At 45.1% G+C, this 20,759-nt stretch overlaps 1 protein-coding gene and 1 non-coding gene across 5 annotated transcripts in view; one reads left to right on the plus strand and one right to left on the minus strand.

Annotated features, from left to right (window-relative positions):
• The window catches only part of WDR5 (WD repeat domain 5), a 27,649-nt gene extending 13,719 nt beyond the window's left edge, over positions 1 to 13,930 (plus strand). The window contains exons 1-14 of one of the 4 annotated variants that reach the window (XM_025210044.1): positions 340 to 461; positions 1,239 to 1,421; positions 2,827 to 2,935; positions 4,327 to 4,400; positions 5,329 to 5,418; positions 6,105 to 6,194; positions 7,104 to 7,187; positions 8,352 to 8,407; positions 8,622 to 8,668; positions 9,583 to 9,658; positions 11,020 to 11,053; positions 11,520 to 11,594; positions 11,860 to 11,947; positions 12,793 to 13,930. In XM_025210044.1, the coding sequence (XP_025065829.1) occupies positions 1,341 to 1,421; positions 2,827 to 2,935; positions 4,327 to 4,400; positions 5,329 to 5,418; positions 6,105 to 6,194; positions 7,104 to 7,187; positions 8,352 to 8,407; positions 8,622 to 8,668; positions 9,583 to 9,658; positions 11,020 to 11,053; positions 11,520 to 11,594; positions 11,860 to 11,947; positions 12,793 to 12,893 (1,005 nt within the window). In that variant the 5' untranslated portion in view covers positions 340 to 461; positions 1,239 to 1,340 and the 3' untranslated portion in view covers positions 12,894 to 13,930. Of the gene's footprint in view, positions 1 to 55; positions 462 to 1,238; positions 1,422 to 2,826; positions 2,936 to 4,326; positions 4,401 to 5,328; positions 5,419 to 6,104; positions 6,195 to 7,103; positions 7,188 to 8,351; positions 8,408 to 8,621; positions 8,669 to 9,582; positions 9,659 to 11,019; positions 11,054 to 11,519; positions 11,595 to 11,859; positions 11,948 to 12,792 lie in introns of those variants that run through there. The other 3 variants (XM_006028616.3, XM_025210043.1, XM_014522260.2) reach the window with 3 other exon arrangements.
• A 3,082-nt stretch (positions 13,931 to 17,012) lies between these two features.
• Positions 17,013 to 17,140, minus strand: LOC112551091. Its single transcript, XR_003095240.1, has one exon. It is a non-coding gene; the product is annotated as a U6atac minor spliceosomal RNA (small nuclear RNA).
• Between the last annotated feature and the right edge of the window lie 3,619 nt (positions 17,141 to 20,759).

The raw sequence follows: 20,759 nt of genomic DNA on the forward strand, positions 1-20,759 counted from the left end.
GGCCGGGAGGGGACGGGAGGTGGTTTGGTTTTGAGCCAGTGGGGGGGGGACTGGAGGAGGTATGGTTTTAAATCGACAACGCAACCTGTTCAAGTTCGGGCACTGCTGGTCCGCAAGGGTCCGATTGACACGCTCCCGTAACGGATGCCGTTTTCATCCAAGAACGGGTCCCCCGTCCCTTTTTGACCCGTGTGTGCTGAGCAAAAATGCCCAAAGACGATCGATCCTCGTGAGCGCACCCAGTGTGGATGCAGAAGTAGGTTTAGACACAGTATGTAGGGAGCCTTGAGGCTGGAAAGGTCGAGTGTGGCTGCCCTGGGCGGCGAAGGAAGCAAACGGAGCTTGTTGTCGTCCTGCGGAGGAGTTCAGGTCCCCAGCAATGTCCGGGGTGGTTTCTTGCCTCCTCTGGTGCAGCAAAACCCTCGTGTCTGCCAATGCTTCTTGTCCTGTTGCTGATACAGGTGTGAGAAATAACCCTTTCCCTGCCACCGCAACCCCTGTCATCCAAATGATACAGTCCAAAAAAAGCCATCCCAGGCGCTCTTGTCCTTGCGTGGTGTAGACCCCATCTTCAGGAGGTGTCCTGTTGACCACCTCCCCTTTTGCCAGGGCGGGGCTGGCCGACCTGCGACGAGTGGCGTGGGTAGCGCAGAGTGGGGCTAGGCAGTGTGATGGCAGGGAGCAGAAAGCTGAGCAGCAGGTCAGACAGTTGCACAGGGTAGGGAGCAGAAAGCGAAGCAGCGGATGGATCGGAGGAAGAGGATTATAGTGGCATTTGGGGAGGGTGCGGGGCTGGTTTCCTAAAAGGTTGGACACCACTGTGCTACCGATTTAGCAGTCCCGGTGTAAATGCAGCAGTTGGTTTCGCGGATCAGTGATACAAAGAAAAAGAATACGTTTCTGCAGCTGGGAAAAAAAGAGTGTCAACACCATCCGGGTAGCACAAGGCTTGATGGATCAGTTTCCTTTATGAGAAGGGAAGTAGGGGCGTGCTGTTGTATGCCGTACAAATGGATGGGCACGAAGGCATAAACACCCTGTTGCATTGGTGCGCATTTGTTTGTCTCCGTCTGCAGCATTCGTCTCTCGGATACTAGTTGGAATCGTAAGATGCTCTTTGCATCGGTTTTCCTGGGGGTGGGGATTATGGTCATTATGCGTTCGTGGATGATGCTTTTCTAGGTGCTGAAACAGTGTTGTTCTTTTGTGGTTAATGGTAGTGTTGAATTTTCTTCTAGGTTTGAGATCCCAGTTCTGTTCTCCTGTCAGTGGGAAAGGCTCCCTTTTGAAGCAGCACATTCATTCAAGCACCATAGGTCTGACTTGCCAGCTTCAGAACCATGGCAACAGAAGAAAAGAAACCAGACGCAGAATCCACCAAAACACAGTCGACTCCTTCCTCTTCAACCAATCAGAGCAAGGTGTGTGTAGGTCTCTGAACAATATCTTGAGTCTGTAAATACACATGGGAGCTACCTATGGTTTTTTTTTTTTGTTTTTTACAAGCAAACTGGGATGAGGGATTTTAAGGAAAAGTTGAGTTCTGAAGGAATTTCTCGGGAATTTTACTGGGTTTGTATAGGGCCAAGAACATGCTGAAGGCTTTGGGGGCAAAACTGACTATGAGATTCCTGGATTTACCCTGAAGAGCTATAATTTTGTTTTGTCCGTATAACGTAACCTCTGCCTTGCATCACTTGAGTCCATTATGGTATCCTGAATTTTTGCAAGCAGTGAGAAAATTAGAGAGCATGTTACAGAACATGCTTTATTGTTGCAAGTGTCATTTGACCTTAAATCAAACGCTTCAGGGAATTACATGTAGCATAGTATATCTTGTAATTGTTGTAAAATGGTAGTGAGAGAGACTTATGAGTAATGTCACAATCCTCTCTGAGAAACAAAGATGTCAGGATTTCTTGAAATATTTAATGGAGTTGCCAGCTATCCAACAGGGATCCAGAAGGCCCGTCAGATGTTTGGTTTCTGTAACTGCTTCTGCTGCTAGTGACAGTTAACACAATCATTGCAAGAGGTCTGTCATCCCAGTGTCTGGGTGTTTTTGCTGAAATGATCACCAGCCAAAAAGGTAACACTGGTATGTAAAGATGACTTGCCAAGGAGAAAAATGGCCTTGTGCTCCTCCTATCTTATGATCATAGAGTCCGAAGTTCTTCTGTACCCATGGAGGACTGTAAGGAGATTAGAAAACTGATCAATTTGTGATATTTCAATGGAAGGGGGATGGAAATAAATAAAAAATCACCTGTATTCAGGCATGGAAAAATTTGATTGTTGTGGGAAGAGGATGTCCTCATTAAGGATTAACTCCCTTTTCCTTCCTCCATTCCTTCAAGGCGTGAAGCTTGCAGTGCCCATCTGAAATCCTGCTCTCTGAGAAGTCCTTCAGCAGCACTAGAAAAAGTCAGGTGTCCTGCTGAGGTTTAAGGAGATGCAAATGGTCACAACCCTAATTTTTAAAAGTGTTTGGCAGGTCACGTGTAAATCCTGTATGGAGTGTGGCTCAGCTCACGCTTGAGACTGTGGGCCAACTTGGATAGATTTGCATCTCAGATAAATTTAACTAGTTGTTTTGAGGATGTTTCTCTGTAGGTCCAGTAAAGCAGCGCTGAGCCAGATAATGTAGAAAATATTTTTCCCTGTAAATACGGGGCTACGCCTTTTCTTTTTTTAATAGACAAATCCAGACCGCTGTCAGTGATCATGCTGTACATCCCTGTGTCCTGGCTTGTTAGATATCCCAGTTAGAACTGAAACATTGAATTAAGTATCTACTTGACTTATTTGAACAAATCTTTCTTGCAGCCTGCACCTGTAAAACCAAACTATGCTCTAAAGTTCACGTTAGCAGGACACACTAAGGCCGTCTCGTCAGTAAAGTTTAGTCCAAATGGAGAGTGGCTAGCCAGTTCCTGTAAGTATCAGTCTGTCTTAATGCTTTCCTGTTGTCTGAATTGGCCAAATGTGGATCTGGCATGTTAGACAGCTTGCTGACCGTATCTTAGTGCTACCATGATCAGAGGGAGGGAGAAAACAATCGTCTAGCTCTTTAAGCTGAGTAAATGACAAAACACGAGCTGCTTAGTATTGTGTGTGTGTGTCATGGTGTATTATATCCTGGATTGCCTCTGCCCATTGCCAGACCAAAAGGGCTTGGGATGCTCCTCTTACACTGCTGCAGAAACACAGCCAGGATAACACACACAGATTGTGGATAAATGTGAAATTAACTGCAGTACAGAGAGGATCTCATCCAGCCCTCCCCGTTACTTAAATTCCAGCTTAAGCCTTTAAACTGGGCCTTGCTTGGCTTGATGCACATGCTGTCTGGCAGTGAATTTCACTGATCATTATTCTTTGTCTTCCTGTATTGGAATGGTAATAGGAAAGAGCCTTGGAGAGTCGAGTCATCTCCATTGCACTTTGTTACTTATAAGAGAGGAAGAGGCAAGAGGGACTTTGAAGGGAGGAATTTAGCGAGCTTTTGCCCAGAACTCTAAACCTAAGCGGTAGATCAAGTTCTCTTCGTGCCAGCCTTTGATAATGGTGAAATCTCTCTGGTAAACTTGCAAATGCCTGACAACTTCCCTCTGCAACAAAAGGTGCATGCCTGGGAAAGAGAGGAGAGGGGCAACTCGGAGGAATGCTGTTGAACACGCAGATGGCCACTGTAAGCCCCACACCCTCCAGAAATGGCAACGGTTCTGGTCTGTTACTTGATCGTGCTTGCCTTTATATGGGCAGCAAACTGCAAAGAAATTAATTTCTTACATTTTTTGTGATACCTTTTTAAAAAGGTCATTTCTCACTCCCACCCCAGACATTCCTCCTGCTTTAACATCTGGCAAATATCAAGCTTTTTCTCTGCTGTGGATCGCAAGCTAATGTGATGATGAATAGCGTGTTTTGTTTCTCACAGCTATTAGTCAGCCCAGTTTCTGGATTAGTTTTTGATCTTCCTGGGGCGTAAGCATTTCAGTGGCCCTTGTGGGATGGTAGCTTTTTCTGATGAGCAGTGTAATTTTAAAAAAGCAGAAGCCAAAGTCTCCACTGGAGAAACTAGAACCATTTGAGACCCTTTACATTGCAGTCACCGTGTCTGATCTTAGCTCCTGCAGTCTGGCATACGTGAAACTGTGTCATTAGCATTTACATTTTGCCTTCTGCACCAAAATCTGCTTGAGGGTAAAAACTATTTGGTGTCTCCAAACAACTATCCAGTATGCTGCTTTCTGCTTGAGGAGGAGGAGGTGGTTATAATAATGCTAGTAACATGCTAACTAGGCTTTTTCTTTTTAATTTTAGCTGCTGACAAACTAATAAAAATTTGGGGAGCGTATGATGGCAAGTTTGAAAAGACGATATCTGGTCACAAACTGGTAAGTATTGAACCCAAGCGAATGTTCTGCACTCCGGCATCATTTCTAAACACCTGTCCTTTCAGATTGCAAATGGAACTCGGTACTTTTTTCTGCTGCTTGTATAATGCAAAGGGTTCGGTTTCCTTTGTTCACCCCCCTGAAGTCCTGGTATAATGAGTGGGGGAAACTAGTTGGTTGTTTTGTGTCCCTCAATGAGTTGCCCCTGCATGGGCAATTCTTCCAAATAGTTGGAAATAGTCTTCCAAATAGTTCTGTGAGAGCGATGTTGCTCAGGAACCGGAATAGGCAAGGTGTTGCAGGCCAGGATTGATGTTTATGGGTGGAAACATGACTGCTGATAAAACTCTTGAATGCTGGACAGCTGGGTTTTCACCTAGGACAGTGCAAGTTGGAGTATTTTGCTTTCTGAATTTGCCTCGGGCGTTATTCAGAAGTCTTCATATGGACAGCTGATGTTTTGCATGACTTCACCCACTTGAAGTTTCATAATACTAGATTTTACTTTGGGAAATGTATATTTTTGAAAAATAACACTTACCCTTCCACAGTCAGCTAGCTGTCATTGAAACCCCTTGGGGTTAGTTCAGTAAGATTCTAGGTCATCAAGGGTTTGTTACTTGTGTGCTTTTGAAAATGTAACCCTGGGTCACTTAGGCAATAAAAAAAAGGGAAATGAATCCATCCCAGTTCATGCGTCAAGTTACTACTTACAAACCTCAAAAAGGTGACCAGATCTGAGAGTAATTAACATGCTTGCAGTGCGAGTAGATGAAGCAGCTGGGATTTGCATATCTTCCCAAAATTCAAATAACTGTTTTTGCTTTTCTGGCTTCAGATATCCATTTAATAAGCCGTCTCTGCCTTCCATGTTTTGATGTCACAGAGCAAGCAGAGATCTGCATCAAACTGTGTTCCTTTGTTTCAGGGCATCTCTGATGTTGCTTGGTCATCAGATTCCAACCTTCTTGTGTCTGCCTCAGATGATAAAACTCTCAAAATATGGGATGTGAGCTCGGTAAGGGCAGGAGTTAAGTCTTATCTCTCGCCTCTCCACTGTTCTCTCTTGGGGCTTTTTAAAAATGTAGGGTGATGAGCTAGACAGGCTAAGATGGTTGCAGGGAGAATTTCAAAGTACTGGCTTCTACTTGGGCACGTGCATTGATGATCGTACCAGGTAACCCTGAGCAGCTGTTCATACGCAGAGGATGAAAATGTTGTGATCTCCAGAAGGAACGTGCTCTGCCTGCTGAACATGGGAAGCAAGGCTCTCTTGAGAGCTGCATCCTGCCAAAACTCATAGGTGGTGATAGTAACCAGATGCCAGGCTTTGCTTGAGAGAGCTCCCACTGAAACATTTTGTCATGTAACTTTTTCATTGTTCAGTTGGTTTTCTTTCTGCATTAGCAGTGTGAAGGAGCTAGGTGGCTTCACTTTGTTGCTAATCACTTTCTAACCTCCTGGATCTCATGCACTGCTATGCTAGTGCAGAGTTTGGATGGTAAACACAACAGAAGTGTTGGTTGTTTTTCTCCTAAATGTTCTGTCCCATAAAAGCTCGTCCTTATCAAAGGTTACAGTTTGACCTTTGACTGACATTGTCCCTTTACATCTGAAATCAAGTGACCGTCTCTGAAGCTGTAGAAAGGTATGGGTAAACATAATAGATCAGTAAATCCATACAACTGAAATCTTTCTTTTAAGGGCAAGTGTTTAAAGACGTTGAAGGGGCACAGTAACTATGTCTTCTGCTGCAACTTCAACCCCCAGTCCAACCTCATCGTTTCAGGATCAGTAAGTAAACATTTCCTCAATGGGGTAGCAATTTTGTGCAACTTTCAGAGGTGTGGCCCATCTTAAACATTTATCCAATAATGTATCACCTGGGATGGAAATGACAGGGAGTTAGCACCTCTGCTCCTATCTTGGGTGCAGTCAGATCTGGCAGCACTCTGTAGAAAGACAGATGATCATTCAGAGCACCCTTAAAGTTGGAGATGGGTCTTCATTCTTTCTGACTTGGAGCAGGCTGTGTTAGTGGCAAGCTTATTTACCTACTTGGTTGCAAAAACTTTGTTAAGCTTTAAGCACCACTCCAGCCCTGCTTTGGAATTGAAGCTGCCTTTGTTGGTATTACAGAGTCTAAGTGGTGCCTGTGTCTCTTTTGGGGACTGTGACCATTTCATGCTAGGTCACCGCATCACTGAAAAGCATATTTTTTGATGCGTTTGACAGCTTAGTCTGGAACTAGGCAACATTATGCTGGTAGCATAGAAATGAACTAGGAGATGGGATTCTTTTATGTCTGTTTTCTGACTCTGGGCAGGTCATCTGACCTCATGTATTCTGTTTAACTGGGGGCAAATTCTAGATCCTTACACGAATTTGAACCTAACGCTGATCTTTCCAGGTCTTAAAGCCCAAAGCATGAATGTAGGGATTTAACTTGGCCTCCTTGACATTCTCACCTCCATGAGATACTGTTGGCATCTAACTGTGAATAGGAGTTAGGTGAAAGTTTCCCTCGCTTCCAAGCAGAAGTCAGTCCAGATGTTTGAGAGATGCTGTTATGCCTAGTTCCTGCACAGTGAAACCTGTTAATCCATGCGTGAGGGCCAGGTGGTAACAAAAGATTACATTTCCCTGTAGCTCGGGAGCAAATGCATTTGCAAATAACTGATGAATTCCTCTTCTGATCCTCAGTTTGACGAAAGCGTGAGGATATGGGATGTGAAAACAGGGAAGTGCCTCAAGACGCTGCCTGCTCATTCTGACCCAGTTTCTGCTGTAAGTCCCTTCAGATAAATTAACATGCTGACATGTTTGCTTCCATCCAGCAGGGCTTCTTTCCTGCTCGGAAAAAGGAAGCGAAGTCGCACAGTTAGTTCCCATCCACCCTTGACATCGTGAGAGATATGGGCTGTGATAGTTTGCAAGGGTATTAATCAACATGGAGATGCCACCACCAGAACAGATTGCTGTCTCTTGGTATTAATGCAAGAAGCATCTGATAAGTGCACACAGGCTTGCTAAGGCTCTGGCAGCCAGACACTGGAGCACAGACTGGGAGCTCTCCAGGCTGCTCACAACGCAGAGCATGAACTTGCTGCATGTGTGGGTTGCTGCATTGCACTAAACCAGGTAGCTTCAAAATGCGTGTCATTGTCAGTCTTACCCGCTTAATGGGTGAAAGGGTAAAACAGTGTTTGTACAAATGGGGAAAACAGCAGGTGAGCAGCTCCTAACAGACACAAACCTTTTAAAGTGGAGGAAATGGAGGTGAGCAGCATTCTAAGGTTCAGGCATCTTGAGCCTCTGCTGTTGTGAACGCATGACTCCAAAACTGGAAACGGAGGACAGTTCCTAGGAGATAAGTGCACAATTTCCTCTTTAAAGGTTTACCTGGATGCACATGTGTAAAGGATTTTATGGTTAAAATACACTGGTTTTGTGTTTGAAGAAACTAAGTGGGTCTCATTGAAGTGTGTATGAATTGGTGTGCCTAAAAGCTGTGCTCATAACTGTCAAGTGCCATTTCGTTGTGGTCCTACTACTGTGAGTAATGTTCCTAATGAGAGTTGAGCGGCTTCAGATGTCTGTGTTTTTTAGGCCTCTTATGTCTAGTGATCGTTTGGAAAATGTTTACTAAATCTCCTTGGCTCAGCGTAACAGGTGGGCATGTTCTAGATGTAAAATAAATGGAGTTTTGCAATGGTAACTCATTAGGAAGATTCCTGTGATACTTTTTTTTATATGCATCTGAGCTGTTGAAACATTGTGCCCATCAGTTGAATATCATGTTGAATTACTGCTGCTATCTCTATAAACCACAGTTTAACTTTGTGAGAGTTGTAACCTTCAGATGCAGTGTCTTGCCCTTGGGGCTCAAATAGTTTTGCTCTAAATATGTGTGAATACAGCTCTTTTTTTTCCCCTTGCCCAAAACTACAGGTGCATTTTAATCGTGATGGGTCCCTGATAGTGTCAAGTAGCTATGATGGCCTCTGGTAAGTGATTATTTCTTTAGTAAGCCTTATCTGCCATAGCCTTCTCAGCTTCTTACATAAGTGAAACTAAAATAATAAGGCAGTTTTTATTATTATTATTATTATTATGCTTCTATGCTGCATTTGAAATTAAAATGTAAGCTTGTAAGTTGTTGAGAGAAGCTTTTTCATAAGCTACAGTGAAGACTTGTTTTTTTTAATCTTTTTATTAAAGTCGAATCTGGGATACAGCATCGGGCCAGTGCTTGAAAACACTGATTGGTAAGTAGGGAGACTTCTTGTCTGTCTGTGCTTAGTTTTTCTGCTATGTAACTTTGCATCTGAAATATCTTGTATCTATATATGAATATGCAACAGCAGTGAAGTCGACTAAGGGCGGGGAGGGGGTTTGTAAGCTTTGCTTTCCATATCTTGCTGTATTTATGTACTGTCATCCTGGCTGTTGATGTAAAGGGAAATACCTTCTCTCATTCTCTCTTTTATACTAGAAAAACTGTTTAGGTTTGGTATGCTGCACTGCATATGTTGAGACTCAGTCTGGTACCTGTAAACCATGGTTCTCCACCAGTCAATGTAATATTATGTTTTATGGTGCAACTGTTCACAAATCCTGTGGGAAATCCTTATTTTACACTAGCTGACATGATTGATGGAAACTCGCATGTCCCGTGCAACGGAGAAGTGTGTCTTTATGACAGTTGGAGAATACTGTTTTCTCCAAGACATGGTCACTGGTTACAGAACAGCACGTGTGAATGATTTTTTTTTTCTTTAGCTGTACAGCTTGAATGCTTCATGCCATGGAAGCTGGGTCTCCAGTGTTCCTGTGAAGTGACATTAGCAAATTGATTTTCTAGTGTTGAAAATAGCCTTCTAGTATAAAGGCTCCTGAAATTCCTAGCCACTTCTGTATTAGCATTCTTAAGGAGCTGGAGACAGAAGGTTGGGTTACAATGGATTAATATTAATGGATTAAATATACAGAATCCTCTTCCTGAACTATTTGTCCCTACCACTTTCCTGCCAACTGCCTGAAGTCCCAAATGGTGGACGAACAAAATATATCCAAGCTTGAAGTTGCTGCTTTTTTTCCTGTAACCTACTTTATACAAGTACAACTTGCAAGGAATGCTCTATCGCTGAGAATGCATAACACGTTTTTATTTTCAACGCAGATGATGATAACCCTCCTGTGTCTTTTGTGAAATTCTCTCCAAATGGCAAATACATTCTAGCAGCAACTTTGGACAAGTAGGTGGTTTTAAAACGTGTTCATCAGCTTAGGGTGAAACCTTATTATTCTGCTGTTTGTAATGCTGCGTGATGCAGATGGGTAAATTCCTACCTGCTGTCAAATGGATATTACCAGTTTCATTCTGCAGTTGGGCTTGCTTGGTGGCAGAGGCAGAACTTGATGCTGTTGTAGGGCTTGGCACTGTACACAGTACCTCTGTGTACTTTAATTCCTGTGCAAAACTTACTATGAAGGAGCCCCTGCATGAATCCAATGGTTCTTTTTGTTGTAGCATAGAGGTGAGGAGAAACTCTCTTAAAAGGATGCATATGGAGAAATAGCTGCGAGTATAAAGTGCAGGAGCTGTGCAGGTGGATGGCTTCTGTTGAGCGTTCTCCAGCTGGAGCAGTTCCAGTGCCACTGCTAGCGAGTGCTCAGCCTCTGTCCTCTCTACCCATGTGTATTCATTGCCGCTGCTGTAACAAGACCCTCCTGTCCCTAAGTGAACAGCCTGGTGACAAGCTGGTTATCTGTGAATACAAGGCATTACTTGACTGACTATCCCCTTTTTCAGACTAAGTGAAGATAAAAGAAAAACTTTCAATGAAGCTGACTTGAGGCTTATTTTATAAGCCTTTTCAAAATATGGATCAGCAGCGTGGCCTTTATTTTTGAACGTGAGTGAGGGTTTCTCTCCTTTTGCGTGAGAGACGGAGACAGATCCCTGCCTGAAACCTGTGACTGACATCTTGCAGCCTCTGGATTCTGCTTGAATGCTCTCTCTTGCCCAGTCTTTGACCTGGGATAAATTTGAACTGCAAACTGAGGTCTCTGCATTACTAATCCCTTCACCTATCTAGATGCAGAGCTGTACTTTAAAAGCAGTGATGGAAAATGCTTTGTGGCCTTTACAGACCGTGACATAGAAGTTAATCTAAAAAGGGTAGGAGAAGGGATGTGGGGTTGCAGAGCTCTCTGCAATTCTGGTTTGCTTTCCCATTGTACAAAAGACTACAAGAAGCAGCTGACTTTTGGATGTGTCACAGTTAAGAGTTTCCAGCCAGTGTCTTTGCACACCTTGAGTTGTCTGTCACATCCTTTAAGGTGAAGGATACTGGCAGGAAAAATGGATTTTAAAAATTTTGCTCTGTTCCCTCACCCCATGCAGAAGCCTATGAATGACAAGTAAATAAAACCTTGTATTTGTTGAGTGAGCTGAAATCCTGCCTTCCAAAGTCAGACTAATGTAGTCAGATCACTGTAGACGTGGGGTCCTCTTCTGGTACAGAGAAGCCTTTATGTACCAAGAGATTCATATTGGGAGATGAAGCAGCCTAAAATCTTTTTTTTTTTTTTTCCTTTTCCTTTTATTCTTTAGCACTCTAAAACTTTGGGACTACAGCAAAGGAAAGGTAAATATAACTCTGTCTTTTGCTATTGAAAACCTAGCTGGGTTTGTAGCAGATTCTGGGTGGTTACACAAAGTTAAGCATTTCCCCTCTACTTTATTCAGTATAATTATGGTCAGTAATTGCTAGATGCCCTGTTGTCTAGTGGCAGACTTAAGATATTTAAAAGTTCCCTTTACATTATGGCCCAGTCCTGAGATGTTTTAACTTTGTTTCCTGTACTGTTTAAGCGCTGTTGCCCTTTCTTTCTCTGTAGGGATGTGACAAATTGGACCTCTTTTTCTTAGCACTGCGATTGTTTAAATGTTCGAGGGCAGAGATGCCCTCTGCATCCTTTGGACAAGTTGGTAGGATAGGGAACACACAGACATATTTAGGCTGCCCTGCAAAGAAAGTTTGTCCTTGAGTGCTAGATATCTCTTTTCCCAGCTGCACTTAACAGTTTTGCTTTATGGCCCTTTATTTTCAGTGCCTGAAGACATACACAGGTCACAAGAATGAGAAATACTGCATATTTGCAAACTTTTCTGTTACTGGTGGCAAGGTCAGTATTTTTGCAGCTTGTTTTTTATGATGTGTGCTTCTCAGGTTTTCTCCGTCACAGCGGGAGATGAGATGTAAGCCTCCATTGCTTTCTAACTCAAGAAACAAAAACTTGTTTTCTCTTCTGGCCTAAACTAGTGAGTGGGGGTGGAACCTCTCAGTAAATCAAATGATAGGAGTAATGTGACAAACATGGAAAGGATTATAACGCAACCTTCAATAACTATTCCTTTTTTTTTTTTTCCCCCTTTCCTCCCCCTGCTCAGTGGATCGTATCTGGTTCAGAGGACAACCTGGTTTATATCTGGAACCTCCAAACAAAAGAGATTGTACAGAAATTACAAGGGCACACAGGTACGAAACAAGTTTTCTTTTCCTTTTTATGACGGATAAAACATTTCCAAATAAATAACGAGTACAACTGAGTTTCAAGACAATCCAGTGATGTACACAAGAACCACTGTTTTTTTTTTTTTCCTCTTCCTTTTCTTTAAGGTAAACTTTAAACTGGTCTCATTGTTCAAACTCTCAAAAGATGGCTCAGCGTGAGACATTATTAGGGTTCTTAGTGGGTTTTTCTTAATATCTGGGCATTTTTAGGGGAGAGAGTGGTTTGTTTTAAGGGTATAAATGGAGTCATTCTGATTACCTGGAATTGATTGTAAGGAAACTGGCCCAAATACTTTTAAAGTGTCTAGAGATACCGAGTGCCTCAAGCCAAATCACTTTTTGAATATCTCAGCCAGCAACTTCCCCCAAATTACCACCCCCCAAGGAGTTCCAGATGCACATGCCACAACGCTAATGCAAATACTGCTGAGGAATACCCACCTTAAGTACTGCCTTGGTGAATTTATTTTCAGCGCAGTAGGTGGGAACCCAGTTGTATGCTATGGGATACCTAGTATATCCATGCCCCCAATGCAGTGAGCGAGCCCCATTGGATATGCCTGCTCAATTCTCTGTGTGCTCACTAGTGCTCAGTAATTACCGGACCCTGAAGAACAAAGTTATGGGAAAAATTATGACTATTAAACTCCTCCTTGAGAACCTGCTGTAAAAATCCATACTAACTCAGCTGGGGTTGTATGTGAAGACGGGGCAGCAAGACGGTCCCTGTCAAGGGCTGGAAATGCCTGCTGCAAACTAGCGTGAATTGTTTTCTCACTGATGATGATGGTCTCTCTCTCTCTACTTAGACGTTGTGATCTCCACAGCCTGCCACCCCACAGAAAACATAATCGCATCAGCGGCACTAGAAAACGACAAAACAATTAAACTGTGGAAGAGTGACTGTTAAACGTTTTCGATATCACTTTAGAGACTGTCGGCAAAATTTTGTTTTTAAAAAAAAAAAAAGAAATGGAAAAAAAAATAACCCCACTCAACGAGAGTAAAAACCCCAGTTTGGCAGAAAACCTGAAGAATATTTGCGAGAGAGGTTTCTGTTAGTCTTGGTCCAAAGAAAACATCTTTAGCGTCTTGCTAGAACGGGGCAGCGCAGTGGAAAAAAGATGAAGCGTCTCCTTTCCTTGCCTGGTCGCTTGGCAGACCTGGATTGTTCTGAGATGGCGTTAGAAGTGTCAGCCTTGTATTGGAAGCCCCAAAGATATACTGTACTGTGTGGTAGCATTATTCCTTTGGTCTCTTGGTGCTGCTTAAGGAAAAGCTGCCGGTCTGGTTTGTAACAGTAAGTTAAGTTGTGAGCCTAGATTTTTTTTTTTTTTTTTTTTTTTTTTTTTAATGTCTAATTTTTTAATTTGTTTTGCAGGAGAGTAGGTTCTAGTCTCTCGGAAGTTTCTTTTCAATGTTTTAAATAGGGGTACTGCGTCTTGGACGATGCTTCATTTCAAACATGCAGCTCAAATTTTGTGACCAAATAATAAAAACCATGCAGTTTCAGATCTTCCCCTTCCTGCCCCTGACTTCAGACTCCTGTGACAAAAATCTCTCCTCTTACTTCTGTATAGTTGCTTACCTCTTGTTCTGTGTGTTTAATAGAAGCTGTTATAGAGCAAAGTTACAGCTCTTCTGTTAACCATTAAAATGATTCCTGCTTGTAGTTGTTCTCGGTATATTTTAACTTTTTTTTCCTCTTCTTGGAAAAAAAAAAAGAAAAAGTTGACAGAACAGTGTAAAATTTATTTCAATGAAAAAAAAAAAAAAGAAACGATTTTGTATCTTGGAAATTCCTCGTATAGAACTGTATCACTCATGGCATGACTCTGTATCTATTTCAGCGTCGGTATTTCTTCCCCTTTTTGTCACACTACTGTGGTATTTACACATCAAAGCCAGTACCATATGCCATAATAAAGAGGTGGGATTTTATGTGTATGTTGGTGGTTTAAGATTTGCACTGTTGTGAAGTGTTCACATTGTTTCAGCTCCTAGGTTTACTTGCAGGAAGCGTCCTCTCTCCTTCTCTAGCTGTTTACAAGATCGTTGAGCAAATCCTCATCAAGCAGGGCCTGGAGTCCATCTTGGGCGAGGGAGGATGAGTATCCATCCTTCTAGGCAAAGTTCACATGAAGATGAAATCCACGTCAGAGTCCTCCAAGTTGATGCGACATGGCTCTGCTCGGAGGCTAGTCTCTTCCCGAAGGTGAAAGCACTTCCACTGCTCCTGCTGACTGGTTGGGATGCGGTAGGGAGCAGACATCTCTACTAATAAAGAATAGTACGGGGGTACTGTACCGCTAAAGCTTTCTTGCTGTGGCTACTCCCAGCATTGTGCTCTGAAGCAGCCTAATGTGATGAGCTGGGGGGGAAACAATCCTGCTAGCTACACTTACACCACCTGGGTCAGCAGGAGGCCTCAATGTAACATTAGGTAGGAGTTAGGCACCAGTTTGCTATGAGGACTTATAGCTACAAGTTCAGCTCAAACCTCATCTGATAGAAGTGACACCGTAAAGTGCAACTCGAATCAGCAACTCCAAACACACCAGCTCATCTACTTGTGTCCATTCCCCTCTCTTCTTACCAAAGATCGTACAGCAGTGCATGGTAAGAAGGGCTTGATCTCAAGGATTTTGCAAGTGCGTGAATGACAGTAGAGGTGAGCTGTATTTTGTAAGCCCTGACACGCACAGCACCGTGTGCGTGGGGTGATGCAGGAGTGTTTGGGCCTTGAGGGTATATGCTGCAGCCAGTGTGTACTCTGCAAATTAGTTGGCTTGTGTCCTGCATGAATGACTTAAGCTGAGAAAGGAAAAAGGAATACATTGCCCTTCCCTCTATGTTGTATTTGCTCAACCGGGGGTCAGCTGTTCTTTCGTAGAGTAGCTAGACAGGGGCTAAACCTTTACAAGCAAGCAATTAATCTAATGGGTTTCTGAGCCCGGACACCACAAGAAAATAAACGGTCTGACATTTTCTATTCCAAACAGCAAGCAAATTGCTGGCGGAGGGGTCGGTACAAGGGTGTTAGGTTTCGGGGGAGCGGCGGGGTGGGGCTCTGTATTCATTGCTGACAAGCAAAGCTGCTTTTTCCTTGTGGATAAAACATCAAGGGAAGTGGTGGCCTCAGCTGACGTTCTCCTCCTTCCCCCTTTTGTACAGTGGGTTGTCCATCTGATGCCACTTGAGTACTTTGGGAGTGCTTTTAGACTGTGGGCCAAAGGGGAAGACAATGTGGCAAAGCACCGGGGCAGGATGTTGATGTAGCCACCCATTCTGAAAGCGGGGGGATTAGCGCAGGCACTCCAGGGATCTCAGGGCACCAAGTTGTAGCCCTTCAAATACATGGTTTCCTGCTCATTGTAGCCGTAATTTCTGGGATGGAACAGCTTTCCCCGCTAGGTTTTCCAGTAAAGGGTCTGCGCCGTGTCATCCTAGCCTGCAGGGAATGAGCAAGAACTCTTGTCTTAGGTACTGGTCTGGTCCCTATTACTATAGTGTCTGAACACCTCTGGTTTTAATGCATTTGCCTTTGCACCACCGCTGAGAAGCAAAGCAGTGCTATTATTCCCATTTTACAGATAGGAAATGGAGGCACAGAGCAGTCAAGAGATGTGCTGAGGTTACCCAGGAGGGCTGGAAGGAGGGGTACAGTAAACCTGTGCCTCCCTTCTAGTCCTTGAGCCCCGGACTGGGCTCCTGAGAGACTTATTTGATCTTCAACCACACGGGCAGCGTGCTGGAGGTTTTAGACGGCAATTAGCTCTGAATTCAATCTGAAATGGTTCTCAGCTCCTTAACAGAAGTATTTCTATTACCGTGATGTTCCAAGGTCCTATTCATGTGGTATATGCACAAATACTGTCTGGTTTCTCTTCTGAATGCTCTCAATTTTCAGTCACCCTTTGCCAGCAGTAGGACTGTTTCTTTGGTCTTGGTACAAAATAAACACAACTTTTGCCAGGCTGCCTCCCGGTGTGTTTTGCCACAGCCGACAGTCCCGTGCTGCAGCGTAGCAGGACTGCTGGGATGAGGTAGTGGGTGCTTTGAGCCGGGGGGGAAGGACTAGAGCAGCGGTTTTCAAGCTGTGGGCTGCAGACTCTATCCAAGGAGTCCACGAAAGACAACTATGATCAATCAAAAGTATGTGAATACCCACACTTACTATTCAAAGGGGTCCGCAGCTCCATTCAAGATTTTTTTAGGGATCTGCAAATGAAAAAAAGGTAGAAAACCACTGGACTAGATGACCGGAGGTCCCTTCCAACCCTTATTTTCTATGGTTCTAGGACTAGGCGTCATTTGGCTGCGTCCAGATGAGCATCCGCGGTGCCACATGCTGCACAATCAGCTGTGCTCCGAGCTGCATGGTAATCTGGGAGTAGGGGGGTTGACCCCTGGATATCTGGGGGTCAAAACCCATGCCAAAAAAAATCAGAGCAGTGCATGCTGGAGTAGCGTGTGCTGCTCAAAGCGAGCCTGGCTAGCCAGAGCCACACTCCAGCTCCCGGCCAGGCTCTGAGCGGCAGGATCCTCATGGCTGCAGCCTCAGGAGGACCCCAGGTAAGGCAGCTGGGACCAGCACAGTTGCTGGCCCCAGCCTCCCGCACCCCACCCAGGGTAACCTGTGGCGTGCCAGAGGGCACGTGGCACAGACGGTCCCCGGGGCCAACCAGCAGCGGCACAAGGTGTCCTCCTGCTAGCTGTCCCGGGAGCACCAAACGTCTGCACTCGTGTGGACACACCCGGCCTTCATTCAGCTTTGGGGCAATCCTAAAGAAGTGCTTTCTGAAAGCAAAACAAAACCAAAAAAAAATCCCTCACTTTGGTTTAAAGACATTGGGGTCAATGGTGTTGGCACACGTGGAAAGGCGGCACCGTGGGAAATCCACGTGTGCTGCCTGCAGGAGGGCTGCGAGCGGCTGGAGAAACCCGTGCTTGTGGTGTGTACCAGAAGGAGAGCGCAAAAACGTGGCTGGAAAGGTTTACATTACAAAAAGGTAAAAATGGGGGGCACAAAAAAACTTGGTTAGATGCCACGAAGTAAGTGGCAATGCCTTAACCATATGCGTGTTGTATAGGCCACTAGGACCTCTTCCATCCTTATCAAGGGGAGTGCTAACCTTCTCTCCTTTCATACAACACACCAGCAAGGGCTCGGCCGGATGCTTTTAAAGCACCTGCCCTTCCAATTTTTCAGATTATGGTGATTATAATACTCTACTAGAAATAGTTTCCAGATGTATTATTTCACTGCCAAGAAAGAAGAAACGATTCATTTAGCCCTTATATAGTTGAATAAAGGATTATTTTCATTTGTGAGTCCGGTTTAGAAACATAACAAGCCACCGCGGTTAGGAAAACGACAGGGTGGCTGGTTTCCGGGTCTCTAATATATTCATCTTCGGCAACCAATCAGAAGGCAAAATTCGAAATCCAGGTGCTAAAATTGAATGGATAATAAAAGGCTTGAAAATAGCCTCTCCCGAGGCTGCCTAGTGCCTCGTCATGAAACAAAGCCACCCCGAACACAAGCCGGAAAATCTCGACGAATCAGTCGCTCTGAAACAGGAGAGAGCTTTTTATGCGCCATCTTGGGAGTGGCAGTGGCGTGGCTCATGCTGCCTCACCCAAGATGGCAACCATAGAAGGGGGGGGAGGTACCCTAGATAAACGGTTCGAATCCCTGGTGGGGCACAAACCCACTGTTATAGTCATAGCAGCAAACCACTAATTATTAGTTTTTTTAATTTTCTCTTGATTTGGTTGCTGATGGCACTGCTCGTGTTTCCCAGGGAATCTAGAGCTCAGGTTGGCACGAGTTTTTTTTTTTGCACCGCAAGGCAGCTTTTTTCCATGCCTGCTGCATTGGCGCTGAGCTATAGCGGGCAGCATGGCCAAGCTGCCAATGCCTCTGCCTGCAGTGGGGGGAACTGATCACAATTACTCCTGATTTGCAGATTTACTCCCCATTTGCTGGTTCCCCAGCATTGACCTGGGGAACCCTTGGCTTGGTGCAGATAAGCCTATATGGGCCCAGAGGATAGAAAATCTGCAAGAATAAACGCCCAGCAGTGTCACAGCTCATGCCGCCTCCTCTGTATCCAAAGCAGAGTTGCACCGATTCATATGCTGAGCTTTACACAAATGCACAACGCGGGGTCTTGGGGCTTACAGCAGATTTCTTTCCCCCCATGATACTAGAAAATATTCATTCTTACTCCACGCAGTAGGCACCTCCTGCAGAAAAGAAATCCAGGACCATTTCCACTCATCCTGTGCTGACCTTTCTGTATGAAGATGCTCTCTTGACCGGCGAGAGTCAAAGACGGGGCTTCGGAGATTACGATTTGTCTTGCGTCATCCGCTAAGTGCTGGTGACAAGCCAGGGATGGAGCCCAAGAGGCACGAACGATAACGATGGCATAATGCCTACCTCCCGCCACTCATTAACTGAACGGCTTTGGGAGTCACCGGGAGGAAACGCAAGGCTGTGTCGCATTAAACTGTGGCTTTAATATTCTGGATGCTCACAGAGACGTGCTCGGCAGCAAGCGACGTGAAACACGAACGTCTGACGGTTGCCAAAAAACCCACGGTTCGGAGCCAACAAACATTTCGGAGGCGAGCAAGCCTTGTACTGGTTTTTGCCCCTAAAGTATTTGCAATAAAGTCGCCTTCGGCTGTCCCAGACAGTTGACCCGTTCAATGGGAGGGATTTGCCTGAGAACGGGAAATTAGTGCCATGGGATAAGTTATGCCTCTGTGGGGGGATGAGCTGTAAGAAGGATTTACAGGCAAAACCATCTAATCTGTGCACGGTTTATCCATCCTTCTGGGTATCCCAAAGGTTTAAAGTGAGAACATGAAAGTCCCAGGGATTTGCAAATCCAAGTTTTCTCAAATCGAGGCAGGGAGGCAGTGGGTTAACGGATTCAATTGCCCAGGGCTGATAAATCTCTGGAAATTAAATCAGAGCTAATGACTAGCTCAGGGAAATTTATGCTAATTCCAAAGGCAGGAGGTGGTGACTGCATTGAAAAAGCAGGGCTTGCAAAAAACCCCCACAACAAATGTGACTGGCCTTTCAGATCCAAAGGAAATGAAAGCAAGAAATCTGGCAAATGAGCCAAGAAGGACGTCCAGGGTGTGGGTTCATAGGCTGAGCAGGGTTAGACCGTGAGTTTCGGATGAAGAGGAGAGGTTTCCTGGCTGGATTGCTAATACAGGTTAGTCTGATCTATTTTATTAAACTAACTCAAATAGTTGGAAAAACTCAAACAGTTGGGATTGTTTTTCCCAACTATTTGAGCTGCTCTAATAACAGATATCAGATTTACCCAAAGAACCTTGTCTGCCGATGTCCTTAGACCGACACGGCCACAACCTGCACCCCTAACACAGGTTAGCGCTTTCTATCCGCCTACCGAAACTCTCAGCGGCCGTCGTGTTTTGCTGCCTCCCTTCATTGAGACGCAGAACCGAAGCTCTGCGCGTTAAGGATCCTCCTGGCTGGAGGGGTTTCCCCAGGATTTGCCCATGCACGGATGGGCGCAGCCTGTTGTCTTAGCTCCGGAAACGGGGCAGGATCATGGAACAGGTGCATTGGCTGCAGGTCTGGACGTGGAAGGGGCCAAATCCTCGGCTGGTGTAAATGAAGATCACCAAGAAGGTCTGTGCGGGCGCCTATTGGCCCATGACCTCCAGACTTTCCCCCCCCCCGTGTAGCTGGTGTCTCCGGTCAGAAAACTGCATTTATTAACGATGAAAAGTTAGTTCCCCCGCTTATCTAGCTCTGTCATTTATGCATGAAATTAATTCAGCCCATTTCCTGCTCGTTACCCCGTCTCCTGGAGGCTTGTGATTGTTGGTGATTGTTATAATTGCTCCGCTCTGAGGCAGGCTGGGAGCTGGGGGGACTTGAATGATTCAAATAAATCCTCTGCATTATTTAAGTGGCTCTGTCTCGTGTGGCTCCTTAGCTTCGGGGGTAATTTGGCCGAGCTGAAGTACTGGGGCACGCACTTCATCGGTGTGGCCTCCCAGAGAAATATCAATGATCCAATTAGCTCCCGGATCGCTCTGCACAGACGCTGGGCTCTGCACCTACGTTGCAGGTGAGCTAGACGTCTCCATGAGTGGGCAGATCTGCTTCAAAGCCCAGCTGCAACCGTCCTGTCCCGGTGGAGGAGCCGACTGCAGGTAGATGCAGCCGATAGCGGGTAGATCGTGCCTGACTAATCTAGTCTCTTTTTATGACCAGGTTACAAAACACCTGGACACAGGAGGAGGGGTGGATGTCGTATGCTTAGACTTCAGGAAGGCCTTCGATACGGTATCCCACCCCATACTGGTGAACAAGTTAAGAGGCTGTGACTTGGATGACTACACAGTCCGGTGGGTGGCGAATTGGCTGGAGGGTTGCACCCAGAGAGTCGTGGTGGATGGGTCGGTTTCGACCTGGAAGGGTGTGGGCAGTGGGGTCCCGCAGGGCTCGGTCCTTGGACCGATACTCTTCAATGTCTTCATCAGTGACTTGGACGAGGGAGTGACGTGTACTCTGTCCAAGTTTGCGGATGACACAAAACTGTGGGGTGAAGTGGACACGCCGGAGGGCAGGGAACAGCTGCAAGCAGACCTGGACAGGTTGGACAAGTGGGCAGAAAACAACAGAATGCAATTCAACAAGGAGAAATGCAAAGTGCTGCACCTAGGGAGGAAAAATGTCCAGCACACCTACAGCCTAGGAAATGACCTGCTAGGT

The sequence above is a fragment of the Alligator sinensis genome, unplaced genomic scaffold, assembly GCF_000455745.1.
Source record: "Alligator sinensis unplaced genomic scaffold, ASM45574v1 scaffold611_1, whole genome shotgun sequence".
NCBI lineage: Eukaryota > Metazoa > Chordata > Crocodylia > Alligatoridae > Alligator > Alligator sinensis.